The 14,651-nt window shown below is 43.6% G+C and overlaps 3 protein-coding genes across 3 annotated transcripts; 2 read left to right on the forward strand and 1 right to left on the reverse strand.

The window, feature by feature from the left end:
* The first annotated feature begins 379 nt into the window (after positions 1-379).
* Positions 380-3,753, forward strand: LOC108604420. The gene is made up of 2 exons (XM_017993886.2): positions 380-1,129; positions 3,253-3,753. Exons 1-2 carry the CDS (start codon positions 920-922, stop codon positions 3,430-3,432), a joined length of 390 nt encoding a protein of 129 aa, XP_017849375.1. The 5' UTR covers positions 380-919; the 3' UTR covers positions 3,433-3,753.
* Positions 3,754-3,865: 112 nt separating this feature from the next.
* On the reverse strand, positions 3,866-5,533 carry LOC108604419 (E3 ubiquitin-protein ligase TM129). The gene is made up of 2 exons (XM_017993885.1): positions 4,574-5,533; positions 3,866-4,509 (listed from the first exon to the last, which is right to left on the reverse strand). The coding sequence occupies exons 1-2, from the start codon at positions 5,405-5,407 to the stop codon at positions 3,958-3,960; spliced, it is 1,386 nt and encodes a 461-aa protein (XP_017849374.1). The 5' UTR covers positions 5,408-5,533; the 3' UTR covers positions 3,866-3,957.
* Positions 5,534-5,773: 240 nt separating this feature from the next.
* LOC108603746 (E3 SUMO-protein ligase RanBP2) lies at positions 5,774-14,480 on the forward strand. The gene is made up of 5 exons (XM_017992819.1): positions 5,774-6,082; positions 6,383-12,502; positions 12,561-13,407; positions 13,468-14,076; positions 14,135-14,480. Exons 1-5 carry the CDS (start codon positions 6,011-6,013, stop codon positions 14,446-14,448), a joined length of 7,962 nt encoding a protein of 2,653 aa, XP_017848308.1. The 5' UTR covers positions 5,774-6,010; the 3' UTR covers positions 14,449-14,480.
* The last annotated feature ends 171 nt before the right edge of the window (positions 14,481-14,651 follow it).

The following is a 14,651-nucleotide window of genomic DNA, read 5'->3' on the forward strand; positions in this document are numbered from 1 at the left end:
TATCATTGACAACACACGCTCTCATACATACACATACACAGGTAACTACAGTATATACATATTTATATACACAAATGTTTGCGTGTATTTAAAGTAGCGGTTGCAGCGAATTTTGAAATGCTCTAATTGCTAAAAAAAAAAAAAGAAAGAAAAGTTATATAGAGCAGCTTAGAAGCTGTAAGTCGTTCTATTTTTGTTCTTCAAACAATTGAAATGTAAACTTATGTACTTATTTGAATTTATAGTGCATTGGGGTAGTCCGAAAGACCTTATTTTAGCATGAAATCAAATAGTTCGCACACTCTATACCAACAAACATCGGTGTGTCTGCCAGTTTGTGTGTGTATCTCACCTGTTTGGGGTTTTCAGGAGCAATCACACGCTCTTGCGTTCACAGCAGTTGAAAGATTTCTTGCTGCTTTCTTTTGCTGTCGCAGCAGCAGCAGCAGCGGCAACAACAATTCCAACGGGTTGTGTTTGTTCTTGGGGGAAGTGTGAGCGGGCAGGCGAAAATAACGTAACGAATCGCTGGAGCTGGAAGTCGTGTTGCTTGTCGGCTCGGCTGTTGCTGCTGCTGTCGCTGTTGTCATTTGTGTGCGACGACGACGGCAGCAACTACGTTAATAGCAACTCCACAGTCAGACGGGCACCGGCTACCGCTACAACACGCATTGCAAGCGTCGCGTACTGTTCAAGATAACAAACAATACATTAAGTTAAGTTAAGTTAAATTGTATTGCACGCAGTGATCGTCATTGCTCGGCACTGGTTCGGTTCGGCTTTATTTTATCTATAAACGAAATGTACTGAAACTGAATCGAGCGATTTTAGCTGCAATATCATTGAAACGTGCACTCTCACAACATAAACACATCGGGCACCCCAAAAGTAGATCTCGAGTTAAAGGAGGTAACGCACAATGGCCGCATCACATGAACCCACCATGCACTATCTGGACAGCATTTTGAACGAGGAGGAGAAGCGCTGTGATCAGTACTCGCACCAGTGGCGCAATTTCACAATTTCACGTTCGGGCCGTTTTAGATCGAAGAATAAAAAGCGCGATGTGGTCGATGGAAAACTTTTTGATGTCACCGGCAATCATTATGGCAAAGAAAACGATAATAAGGTGCGTCAACCTTGCTTAGTTCCTGTTAACCTAGTTAACATTTCGCTTATACACATACATATACATACATATAGTTATCATTTGATTTGATAGACTGCCCAGACACCAAAATTTCAATGATCCACATTATAAATTGGTAACAAATCTATATATACATATATGTATGTATGTATGTTTACAAAACGGGTCTTTAGTGTGTTTTGCTACGTTTGAGGTTTCACACGTCATGTGAAATGAGCAATAACAGAAGATCCAAAACAACAATAACAAAGACGGCAGCAAACGGAAACGCTCATTAATAAAAAAGGAAGTTGTTTTATTGTGATAAAAATTGTATGCAATATATATATGTATGTAAACAAACATATAAACATACATGCATATGTTATAACAATCGATATGGATTTAAGACTTTCAAGTTTTCTTTATACATACTTTGATTATTTTGCTATATATAGCGCTCAATGTCACTGAAAATAAGTGAAAACAAAAACCGCAGAAATTTACAGCTTCATTGTTGATGAACTGCATTTATAAATAAAAATCTTTAGTAATTTAAGCAATTGGTAGAGCGCTTGCTTTTAAGATGATATCTATACAAAGTGCCTGCAATTATACAATTTGCACTAGAGTTTATAAAAAATCAAATACTTTTCAAAGCACTTACTGTGCTGTCAAAATTATTAATATTTGCAATGTTTAGATTAGATTACATGAGGTACTTTTCCCTACTATCAGATAATTTAGCCTTGACTACAAAATCTTGTTAAAATTGCAAACAAATATGAAAAAACGAGAAACCAACAACTCTTACACTTATTAAATAAAAGTTGTTCACAGTCAGTTGATTCTAATGCACCTTCCACTTTCTTAAACATTTTATTTTTATACTTTATCGTAAGATGTACTTAAACGTATATTGCACACATAAAAAATAAGTCGCAATGTAAACACAAAAAACAGAACCCACTTGTCCAAAAAAAAACCAAGATCAATATATTTTTTTTATATACTTCGCTTTTATATACATCTGTGTGTTTGTTTGTTTGCATATTTAAGTACGCTAACGACCGACAAAAAACAGCTTTTGGGTAACTTTATGCAGTTGCATTTGTTGGGCGTCAGTTGAGCTAAAGGCGACAAAAGTTCAATAAAATGACATATAATACGTATACGTATTCATTTTTTTTTTTTATTAAAAAGTATCACACAAAGGGGCGCTTTCAAATTTAAAAATAAACCAAGCCATAAAATTTGCCGGCACGCGAATCTTGAAATTTGGCAAGTGGTTCACGCTTGGTTCAGGGAGGATTGCACCATGACTCGTCCAAAGGGGCGTATTATCTTGCGCAATAATTGCGTTCAGCGACAGATCGATTTCCCGACTGTGCAATGAACTTAATGCCATAAAAGACATACTCAATCCTTATTTAATACGCAAAAACCTATACAGTTCCGTAGCTTTCGTATTAGCACATCAATAAATAGATACATACTTATTTTGGCTACGATTTTAGTTTTTATGGGTATCAAAAGCAAACAGAAAATCCTTTATCATATCAGAAATATATAAATAAATAAATGATAGTAAAGTGTGAATTATAAACATGGTTTTACCAAACGAATAGCACTCCAACAATGAGGCACCTCCCTCAGATATTGCAAAATTTACTTCTGTTCGTTTTAACAGCGCAAAAACCTTATCAACTAACAAAAACACAGCAAGACTAACAACAACTACAACAAAGGAAACCTTTTTTATATACCAAATGCATGTGTTGGTATATAGGTAAATATATGTACATATATGTGACCGAGCACGCTCTCGACACTTGTCAAAAAATAAAATAAAGCTTTAACTAAAGCGTTATAGCCAAACAAACAAACGAACGAACAAGTATACTTATGGTTTGTATGTTTGTGCTTGATTAAAATCAGTTGTTCAACCAAATATATGACTTATGGCGATGTCTTTTGATTAACTTCTAAAAAGTTCGACTCTGTGATTGCTGACCCTAAATGATAAAGTTAATCAAAGTGTATTTTATGTCGCGCTGATATGGCGCCACAGACTAAACAATAATTGAACTAAAAGCAGCGCATTTTAATTGATTTTATTGCAGATCACATCGCGCGTCGCTGCCAGCGCCATAAGCAAAACCTCCTCTTCCAGCTCATATATTAACTCCACAGCGAGCAATAATACAACGAACACAGGCACAGGAACGCCGTCATCGTCATCAATGCGAGGTCAACGTGACAAAGCGGAGAATTATAAAAGTTTTTACGAAACAAACTTATAGATAGTGGCTGCGGTCGTATACCAAATTTATATACATTAGTATATATGCATATATATATATACACCATATATATAACATTTGTATTACGCTTTATTAATTTAACCTAAGAGTTTATTGCACAATTTGCGGGCTATATAATATATATATTTATATGTGCGAGACAAAGGAAGTCCAGAGGAGGGGAAAATTAGCAAGACTAAACCGTTAACAAATATTTTCATGGCGCAGCAAGTAAAAATTGTGAAAACTAACTATCGCATACGCTAGTTCTCTATATAAATAGATGGCTTTGTTTTCTGGGTAGATCGATTGTACTTAAGTTTATAAAGTAATGATTATTATTATCTCTGTTTATACAAGTATTAAAACGTGATAATTGCACTAAATTGTATATGCACAACTTTATCTATACATAGTACTACATTCATATATATATATCTTAACATAACATTAGTATAAATTCACATGCTTAAATCTTACCAAATAAAGCATAAGACTTGAATTAAATAGATGATTTTATTCCCATCACGAGTCTTCCTGTTCAGGTGCTCTAATATAGCTAACATCCAGCACACAGAACTTGGCACGGCACATGGGACAGGTGCACTTCTGCTCTAGCCATACCTCGCGATCGACATCACTTTGTCTGGCAGCAAACCATCGCGCCAAGCATTCCACACACCACATGGGACGACAGTAGCAATTGGAGCAGCATGCCTCATCAGTCAGTGGAACGCCCGCACGGTCCATATCGGTACATTGTTTGTTTATTTTAATATTGGGCTCAGCCAGCATGCACGCGTAGCACTTTTCTGTGATGGGCTCTGCGGTGAATATGGGATTGAGCGCCACCTGTGTCTTGAATACATCCACAAAGCGATCTATTACACTGCGATGAAATTGTATATTCGATGGTATGGTTATAGGACGCCTAACGCGATCTTCCAGACTACGAAATTCCAGTGCATTAATGCGTATATGAAAGTCGGAGACACCCTCACGCGTTGGTCGCACTATAATGCTGATCATTTGCAAAGTATCGTTCTGGTCGTGCTGCGAAATATTGTATGTTTCCGCCTGCAAAGTATTAGAATACAATTAGTCTTATGTTGATAATATTCTAAACAACAAATATACAAACCTTGGAGACACAAAGCGATGTATTGCTTTGAAGTGCAAAGTTCACATTGTACATGGTCGTCTTGATAATCCAGTTTTCTGTTGTAATCACTGTGCTTATTGAGTTTAGCTTGCGTTTGTAAACGTCCTGGCGACGAAACTCAGTGCCAATGTCTCTGGCTACAGCGCTGTAGCTGCCTGGCGCATTTGCGTACTTGGCGAGTGTTTTGTTTATGGGATGCCGGCGCCAGTTGTTTTGATGCCAGTTGAATATTAACGCTGGCACGGCTAATACAGCCAGCACGCTGAAGCGCTGTGCCATCTTCCAGGTCAACGATTTAAAGGCCACCGCTTCCTGTGGCATTGGGAAATCTGGGTCAAGCTCATTGTTCTCCAATGGCGCTTCTGTAGCAAACACTGAGAATTTGAGTCGATGTATTAGAAAATATGTGGCCGGCAGGCAGCTGTGTACAAAGAGATTCAGCGATGTCCGCCGCAGATGATAGCCAACAAAGTCTAGGTATTCTTCGCCCAGAAAGCGAGAGAACAACTGTTCGATTGTGAAGCCCAAGCGTTGGAACTCCTCGGGCGGATATAGCACACACATACACAGTAAGAAATAAAATAAATTAAAAAGCAATTCCGACTCGTCCATATTGCGGAAAATTTTGAAAATTTCAACTAAAACAAGTAACCAAAATATAACAGGTCCAGGGCTCTGCGTTAGTGATGGGGGAAATTTGTTGATGTGTCCCATTGGACAACTTATCGCCGTTATCGGAGCTTGACGCGCGCCGGATTTAAATTGGTATTTTCCGGTTGTAAATATTGCTGCAAGGAAAGATTTAAGATGCATTCAACTTTAGTCGTACTCTGGTACAAATTGTGCATCTTCTGAGCCATTAATAGTAGTAATAGCAGTGGAATTAAGTAAACGATAACAGTGAGCAATAAAATGAAACAGTCCCAGAAAATGATCATCTTTTTATTTCTATTGTTCAAATTTGTGTGTGATTTAATTTCAAATAAATTTAAAGAATGCTTGCTTCAACATTTTTGACAGCAGCTCAATTAAAAGTTGAAGAAAATTTTAATCAATCAATCAGTCATCCACGACAACTCTGTCAAGTTCGATATATCTGTGCTTCGATAAGATTTTTGCATCACTAATATTCGCAGATTCGGCGCTAAAAATTACATATTTTTGTTGTACAAGAGAAGCTGTCATTTGCCATTGAAAAGAAAGAATAAATTGTATTTAATACGGCTGTGCTTTGGCAAATCTAGCTTCAAGGTAGCTAAGTGCACAGTTTTCGATTTATAAAATTCAACTTACGCAATTAAAAAACTTGTCAAAAATCGAATACTCTTTGGCAATTTGTGCAATTTGAAGCACATTTTTTCCCCCAGCAAGAAAGTGAATATATTAGCAAATAAGTGAAGATTAAGAAGAGTAACAATGTTTAAAACACGCAAGGAGCTGGACGAACATGTTCACGGCTTTATTGGTAAAATACCACCAGGTCCAGAGGTAAGTTTGCATGCTATTGCATTGGAATTTTCACTATACAACGCTTGCGAAATCGTGTAGGGCATTGTGCATACATGCATATGTATGTATGTATGGGTGTCGGCGTCTCGGAAGCCGCTAGAAAAAAAGCGCGTCATTTTGTTATTCTATTCCAGACGACATACATGCATACATTTGTATACAAAAAAGTTCAAAAGACAATAGAAACATAATAGTTAAATCCTGAAATAAAACGCTTGTTATATATTGCAAAAGAATAAATGCCGTTTGAGGTTATGTCTAATTTTTTAATTTTTACAGCGCGATTTAAAGGGCTACTCTATTGCCCGTCTATATGTGAAGATAAATGAATTCCCCAAGGCTATTGAGTATTTGACTGCATATTTGAGGGTGAAGGATGAGTATTCCGGACATAAATTGATTGCCCAATGTTATAAGGAACAAACACCACCAGATTATAATAAGGTATTGGATCACTATCAGCGCTGCATTCAACTTAATCCGAGGCAGCCGGACGTTATCAAGGATGCTTGTCAGTTGTTGAATGAGCATGCGGCTGTGTATAACTCTGAACGCGCTGCCTACTGGATTGATTTGGCTAAAGACGAGCCAGAGCTCCGCGAAAGCGATATTGTGTATGCGTTGAGCCTCAAGCAGAGAACCTCGACCAACTCGGGCGGAGGCGATCAACAGCAGTCGGTAGAGCTGCTATTGCACAGAGAGCTCATTGCTCGTCCACAGGACCCAGTTATACGCGTACGTCTTATGCACTCCTATTTAGAAAGCAAGCGCCATGATGAGGCTTTCAATTTTGCCTACAAAACCGAAGTGGAGTCGACTGCTGCAGAATGGCAATCAACTGAATGGTACGAAGTCGTTTGGACTGTGCTGCGCAAATGTGAGTCACAAAAGGATAACTCCAATAATTGGGCGTATTGGGAGCTCACATTGATTACACTGGAGCGTCTGGTGCAATTAAGCCTGCAGTCAGAACCATGCCTAGCAGAGTGCACCACCCAGCTGTTCAAGTTTGATCAATATCTAAACAAATTCAGTTTGCTGGCTGACAAACTGACGGCGAACGGCTGTCGCGAGCTGCACCAGTGCTGTGTGGAACACTTTGCTGGCCAGCTGTTATTGCATGCAGCTACGCTGCTGTTTAAACGCGAACTACAAAGCAAAAAGAATAGCACTTGGTCGAATACAATACGTACGGCATTACCGCTGTTGCTGCTGGGCTATCAGCAACAGCCCTTCAAAGAGAAAACTCCACATTGGCATCGTCACTGTAGCAACGTGCAGAAGAAGCTGCTGCAATTCTGGCGCTATCAAGCGGCGTTTCGCTGCGCGCAGCTGGCACGCACCTTGCAAGGCTGTCTGCGTCAAAATCAGGACGACGAGCTAGGTAAGCCAGCTCAAAAGCGCAGTCTTTGGGATAGCAGCGATGAGCTGCTGTCCAACATACGCCAGCAGTGTGCGGATAAAAAATGGCGTCAACAGCTATATCAGATGCTCTATACACATACGGATCAGAAGCTAAAGGAGCAGACCACATACATGGCACGTGACTCACGCCTCGAACATCCGCTGTATGAATGGCCTGCCGTGGCGGACATTGAGGAGCTAGAGCAGCGTGCATTGAAGCTAATGCCGGTGCCAACATTGATGCAACATGTCTATCTGGCGCTGAGTAGCGATAATCTAGCGGCAATGCAACGTGTGCACTTCTATGATCACATGCAACAGGATTGCAAACAAGGTGCATTGCATTTTCTTGGCTGCGATGCACTCAGCCGTCTGGACGTGGATATATTTCTATACGGCGTCGTGCTGCAAGCACAGCGCAAGTTGGAAACGATGCGCGAGAACTTCAGCTGCCAGGCGCAGCAGGCGCAGGGTCCCTATATGCTGCCCTATGCCAATATGGTGCTGAAACGCTTTGATCTTGTTACAGCAGACCAACTTAAGTGGTGGAAATTGATGTTGAGCATCTATAACCATGCCGAGCAGCTAAGCATGGAGCAGCGTGCGACGCTGCAGTGTGGACTGGAGGCAGTGCGTGGCTTGAATGGACCACATGCTGATATGATACTGGTCTTCCAGCTGGGAAATCTGCTGGAGAATCGTGCTGAGCGCGCTACGACTTCCGCTGGTTTGCATGCACGCATCGAGACAATCTACAAACATGGCTTTAATATGCTGCGACGTCATCGCCAGCAGCAACTGGAACCTTTTGCTAGATTCTTCAAATTTTCCAATGCTAATGCTAGCAGTGTTTGGCTGCAAACCCAACAGCTGGCGGAAAAGGCGATTAGCTATATGAGCGCGCGTCTATTTAAGCAGCGTCTCTACGAGGAATTTCTGGAAGAGATGCGTGGTCTGCAGCTGCCCATGGCCTGCTATATGCAGGCCGAAGCCTATCGCCAGCTGGCGCAGAGTCCACGATCGCCTCGTGTTGCTCGTCAATCCTATCGGGAGCGTCGTCAAGATTGCTTGCGGCAAACACAGCACTTGCTCCTTGAGCATGTGGATCATCCGCTTAGTACGCTGGTGGAGCGCGAAATGCGTAGCTACATAGAAGACGATATTGGGCAAACTAATGATCTGCACAATAATTCCAGCACCTATGAGGATGCCCAGGATGATTACTATGCAGAGGTAGCATCAAATCGTTCTCGACGCAGCAAGCCAGAGATGGTGGCAGCGCCTGTTAACCTCGAACTGGAGAATACAGTCAAGCAGATGAGCAAGCAGCTGTGTGGCTTGCAAGATGATGTGGCCAACAGCATGGATGCCATGCGTCAGGATATTAAATCGCTTACCGACAAGTTTGCTGAAAAGCTGACGCTGATCGAGGATATGCTGAAGCTAAAGATTAGACAAGAGACGCCAACCCGGGACTTGGATGCAGCTGCTGCTGCTGTCGCTGCCTCTAACTTTGGTCTGGAGGATTTACTGAATATAGAGGAATCATTGCAGTCGAACTGCGTGACGCCACAGAACGCTGCAGCAGCCGCCGTCGCAGGAATGGGACAAGATCGTTTCTTTTCACCCGGCAATGTCAATACCTATGGCAATCCCATGTATCCGAATCCAAATCAAATGTACAACTACTTTGCCAATCAGCAGGCGGCACAGTTTATGCGTGGTCCACAACCTCCGCAGTCTGGACCCAACTATTATGGCAAGTGCTTGCCATTTGCTGGCAATGCGCCGTTTATGGATGGACTCAATGGACTCAATTATGGAACGCCGCAAAGTCTGGTAGCCAGTATGCCTTCAACGCCAGGGACCGGCTTCTTTAATAATTCACCGCAAGCGTTGTCACAACAGATGCCACAACAGATGCCGCAACAAATGCAACAGCAGTTGATACAACAGATGCCACAACAGTTGCCACAGCAGTTAGCTCCACAGCTGCCGCCACAATTGGCTCCACAGCTGCCACCAGTTGTGCCCGCTTTGCAAACGCCAGCAGTTCTGCCTAAGCCCACTGCTCCATTGGTTGTCCCAGCACCGGCTCCAGCTTCTGTTCCGTCTACTGTAGTGCTCTTCAATCGCGCCCAAAACAATCAGCCTGTGGAAAAAGAACCGCCAGCAAATGTGGTCATCACCAGCTCAGATCCTTTGCCCAAGCCAGCCATGTCCAGTGCTCAGCCCACCTTGAGCGTCACCATTCCGGCGCAACACATTAAGCCCAGTCTGGTCTCGCAGACTACAGAGCCGACAGCCGCAGCAACCACCAGCAGCAGCAACATTTTCAGTCTAGACAAAGAGCAGAGCAGCAGCATGTTTGGTGACTTCTCAAATTTCTCGTTCAAGGCGCAAGTAGCGCAGGCGGCAGCAGAGAAGCAGCGCGAGCAAGCGGCGTCCGAGGCAGAGGCGGAATTAAATGAAAGTTCCAGTAGCCAGCAGCAAGCTGATAATAGTGCTGAGTTGGACTATGATCCGCGTCCAGATTTTCAAGGCATTATACCGCTGCCTGCAGAGGTGGAAGTGCGCACGGGCGAAGAGGATGAGCAGGTGAAATTCACTAATCGCGCCAAGCTCTATCGTTTTGCTGAAAAGGAATGGAAGGAGCGTGGCACGGGCAACATTAAGATCCTGCTTAATCCACAAGGAGTGTCACGCATACTCATGCGACGCGATCAAACACATAAAATATGCGCCAATCATCAAATTATGGCAAACATGTCGTTAACCACGCCACAGCTGGACGCAGAAGGCAAATCCTTTATCTGGGGTGCAAATGATTTTGCTGATGAGAAGTTGACAGTGGAGAAGTTCTTGGTGCGCTTCAAATTGCCCGAGACCGCCAAGGAATTTAAGGCGGCCTTCGATGATGCTGTTAAATCAGCCGGTGCCGGAGCCGGTAGCAACAAGCAACAAACAGCGGTGCCCACCAAGCCACAGACCATGTTTGCTGGCATGGCTAGCAATAGCTTTGTGACCAGCACTCCGTCACCAGCGACACCAACGCCAGCAGCAGCCAAGCCCAAGCAATTGGAGGCAGCCAAGCTGAATTCTGCAGCGCCAGCATCTGCGGTGCCGAAGTCGCTGTTTGGTGGTGCAACAACAGTTAAAACAACTGATGCTCCAGCTCCAGCAGCAGCTTCACCTTTTGCCAATTTTACCTTTGACAGCAAAAGCAGCACTGGAAATTATAGCTTCGCCAGCTTGGCAGCGCAGCAGCCTCAAAGCACAAGCACAAGCAGCAGCAGCAGCACCACCACCACCACCACCAGCACCACCTTCACCACTGTGCAAGACAAAACATGCGGTGGCAACAATAGCACCGCCTTTACCACAGCTTTTAATTTTGGCAGCCAAAGCAACAGCAGCGTCAGCAGCAGCAGCATGCTCCAGCAGCCCACATCCGGCACAGAGACCACCGATGCTGATGATGCGGAATATGTGCCCACAGCTCAGTTTACGCCAGTTATACCGCTGCCTGAGCTAATCAAAGTGGTTACCGGAGAGGAGGACGAGCTGGTGCTCTTTGAGCATCGTGCCAAACTATTGCGCTTCGATCGCGATGCCAGCGAGTGGAAGGAACGTGGCATCGGCAACATGAAACTGCTGCAGCAAAAGGCCAATCCCAGCCAGATACGTTTGCTCATGCGACGCGAACAAGTATTGAAGATCTGCTGCAATCAGCGTCTTTTACCCGAAACCAAGTTTAATTACGCGTCGAATACGCAAAACGCGCTCACCTGGGCGGGACAGGATTTTGCCGAACAGGAGGTGACCACAGAGCTGCTATGCGTGCGCTTCAAGAGCGCTGACACTTGCAAACAGTTCTATGATGCCGTGCTCAAGGCGCAGGCAAGCATGGACAACGAACAGTTGGCGTCGACAAAGCCGGAGAAGGCGGAGAAGGTCACACCACCGACTGCTGAAGCGTCCGCTACCAAAGCACCCGCGGCGAAGGGCTTTGGTGATGCCTTCAAGCCCAAGGCGGGCAGTTGGAGCTGTCAGGGTTGTTATACCACCAATGTGGCAGAGCAGCTTTATTGCTTAGCCTGCGAGACGCCTAAGGATGACACAGTGCCGCCCAAGCCAGCGGCGGGCGCCTTGAACCTTAGCAATAGCACTAGTGGTGGCAGCAGCAAATTTAGCTTTGGCATGCCAAGTGCTGGTGGCTTCAGTTTCGTTGCGAAGCCTGCAACTGACCTGAGCAGTACAACTGGTTTTAGTTTTAATACAAAGCCGACAGAGCAGCAAAAGGATGCAGTGGTGACAACAACAACAGCGTCGACGACGGGTTTTAGTTTTACAACAAAGCCAGCAGCTGCAGCTGCAGCTGAACCAGCGAAGCAAATGACAACAACTGTGAGCAGCAGCAGTAATAGTCTTGGAGCCGAAGCGCTCAAACCAAAGCCAGCAGCAGCCCCTGCTGTTAGCAGCACAACTAGCGGTTTTGGTGATGCCTTCAAGCCCAAGACAGGTAGCTGGAGCTGCCCGGGTTGTTATACCAGCAATGACTCAACGCAGCTTTATTGCTTGTGCTGTGAGGCACCCAAAGATGACACAGTGCCTAAGAAAGACAATCAATTGGGTGGAGGTCTTAATCTGACCACATCCACATCACAAAAGTTTAATTTTGGCTTTGGTCCCAAGACAACTGATGCCACAACAAAGGATTCAATAGCATCCATAGCTCCAAGTGTAAGCGAAAGCAGCAGCCAGATAGACGCAGCAAAGTCCACTGGCAGTGGCATCTTTGGTTCGGCTAGCTTTAGTTTTATGCCCAAATCAAGCAACAGCTTTAGCTTTGCCATGCCCACGGCCACATCTTCGTTAGCACAGCAACCCAAAAGCCCTGCTGCTGCTGCTGCTGACAACAATGATGATGACAGTCATGTGGAGGAGGAGGAAAATAATGCATATTTTGCGCCTGTTATTCCTTTGCCAGATAAGGTAATATTTTCAGCTTGAGTTCCTAATATATTAAACCAGCTATTGTCCATTTATATAGATTGATGTCAAAACTGGCGAAGAGGATGAAGAGCTGCTTTATGTACAGCGCTCCAAGCTGTATCGCTTAACCGAAGAAGGTGAATGGAAAGAGCGCGGCTTGGGCGATGTTAAAATCCTGCGCCACAAGCAAAGCAAAAGTCTGCGCTGCGTTATGCGACGTGAGCAAGTATTGAAGACTTGCCTTAATCATGTTCTCAATGCTGATGTGATTTATAAGCCCAAAGATGACAAAACATGGCTGTTCGTGGTGCACGACTACAGTGAGGGTGAAACTCAGCTGGAACGCTTTGCATTGCGCTTTAAGAATCAAGAAATAGCGCAAGCCTTCCATAATGCAGTACAGGAGGCACTCAGTGGCACAGCTGTGGCTATTAAGGATACAGAAGAGCAGCCAGCAGCTGTCGGCCAACAACAACCTGCTGCTGTATCCAAGGAGTTGCAAGAGTTGGCCAACAAAGTTCAACTCAATACTGAATTCTTTACAAGTGAGCACAAATGCGCTGGCTGCCGTGGCTGTGAGCCCGACAGCTTTGCCTATGGTCCGGTATCGACACCAACAGAGCAGGCTGCGTTGCCAATGATGCAGCCAGCCTTAAAGATGCCGCCAGCCAAACCAAAACAGCCAACAACTTCAGTTTCAACTCCAACAACGCCAGCAGCTGCTGTCTCGCCAGCTTCAGCCAATCGTCCACTGCTTAAGGCAAGCACATTAGTTTCAAATAACAACAATCATAATAGCTTTGGTGGCTTCAGTACCTCTGTTAGTGAATGTGTTAATCCTACATCTAATAGCCCCGCTAGTACGACTATCGCATCTACTGGCGGCTTTCTTTTTGGGACCACAGGTAAAACTCTTGTTGACATATTTTTTGCTTGAACACAAGTATAAACTGAATTACTTCTAGGCAAGCATGAGTTTGGTTCGAGCGCTTCAATTTTCGGCAACAAATTGGGCAATCAGCAGGACATACCACAGGCACAAAAATCCATATTTGGCACATCAATTTTTGGTAGCAACAATATGTTTGCTAGCAACAATAACAGTGGCAGCACGAACGACTATGTGTTTGGTGCCAAGCAAAATACTTTCTCATTTGGCGATTTGGCCGCCAATAAAACGGAATCACCTAAGAACAATAAGGATAATGTGGAAATTACGCTTAACAACAGCAAACCTATGGTTGGATTTGCGGAGCTGGCCGCCGCTAATTCTGGAGATGATTTTTCCAGTTTGGCAGCCAAGCCAATCGGCGTTCAAAAGTCCAGCACTGGCGGCTTCTTTGGTCTGACGCACCAGAACGATTTTAAGAATTTCCAATCACCAAAGTCTACAACACAAAATGAATCCTCTGACGAGACAAACGATGAGAACTATGATCCACACTATGAGCCCATTATTGCCCTGCCCGAAGAGATTGTGTTGAGCACTGGAGAGGAGAATGAAATTAAGCTTTTCGGTGAACGTGGTATGCTCTATCGCTATGACGCCACTACCAAAGAGTGGAAAGAACGCGGTAAGCTTATTTTAATTTGTTGTAATAACAACTATTTAATCCTTGCTTGTTTTTAAAGGTGTGGGCGAGGTAAAAATCTTAAAGCACAAGTCACAGAAATCGTATCGCATTGTCATGCGTCGTGAGCAGATTCATAAATTGGTGCTCAACGTGCCAGTGAGCAAGAATTTCAGCATTACTTATATGAACGATCAAAAGAAGAGTTTGATATGGGGATCTTTAAATTTTGCCGAAGACCCTAATGGAGTTGTGGAGAAATTAGCCTGCCGTTTTAAGAAGTCCGAGATGGCGGAAAGGTTCCTCACAATTATAAACTCAAGATCTGCAGAGGAAAATTCTGAAAATAACAATGTGCAGTCCGTCGCATCATGAATTGAAATTAAATATATATTAAATACTTTGCTTAAAACTATTCATTTCATTTGAAATATGAATATTAAATATATATGAATGTGAAATTTAGACTTTTAAGTTCTTCTTGTAGATTACTTTTAACTGTAATATCAGATGGAAATAAATTCTTGATCTGAAACATCTATTACAGAACATTAGTAAAATATCTACGCCTAATTATT

This window comes from Drosophila busckii, chromosome 3R, assembly GCF_011750605.1.
Source record: "Drosophila busckii strain San Diego stock center, stock number 13000-0081.31 chromosome 3R, ASM1175060v1, whole genome shotgun sequence".
Classification (NCBI taxonomy): Eukaryota; Metazoa; Arthropoda; class Insecta; order Diptera; family Drosophilidae; genus Drosophila; species Drosophila busckii.

Bases quoted from the DNA above. Each gene is read 5' to 3' on its own strand.
- LOC108604419 (XM_017993885.1), bottom strand. From the start codon at position 5,407: ATGCATCTTAAATCTTTCCTTGCAGCAATATTTACAACCGGAAAATAC. The intron at 4,510-4,573 runs GTTTGTATATTT...AATACTTTGCAG, and splicing joins CATCGCTTTGTGTCTCCAAG to GCGGAAACATACAATATTTC.
- LOC108603746 (XM_017992819.1), top strand. From the start codon at position 6,011: ATGTTTAAAACACGCAAGGAGCTGGACGAACATGTTCACGGCTTTATT. The intron at 6,083-6,382 runs GTAAGTTTGCAT...TAATTTTTACAG, and splicing joins AAATACCACCAGGTCCAGAG to CGCGATTTAAAGGGCTACTC. The intron at 12,503-12,560 runs GTAATATTTTCA...CCATTTATATAG, and splicing joins TTATTCCTTTGCCAGATAAG to ATTGATGTCAAAACTGGCGA.
- LOC108604420 (XM_017993886.2), top strand. From the start codon at position 920: ATGGCCGCATCACATGAACCCACCATGCACTATCTGGACAGCATTTTG. The intron at 1,130-3,252 runs GTGCGTCAACCT...ATTTTATTGCAG, and splicing joins GCAAAGAAAACGATAATAAG to ATCACATCGCGCGTCGCTGC.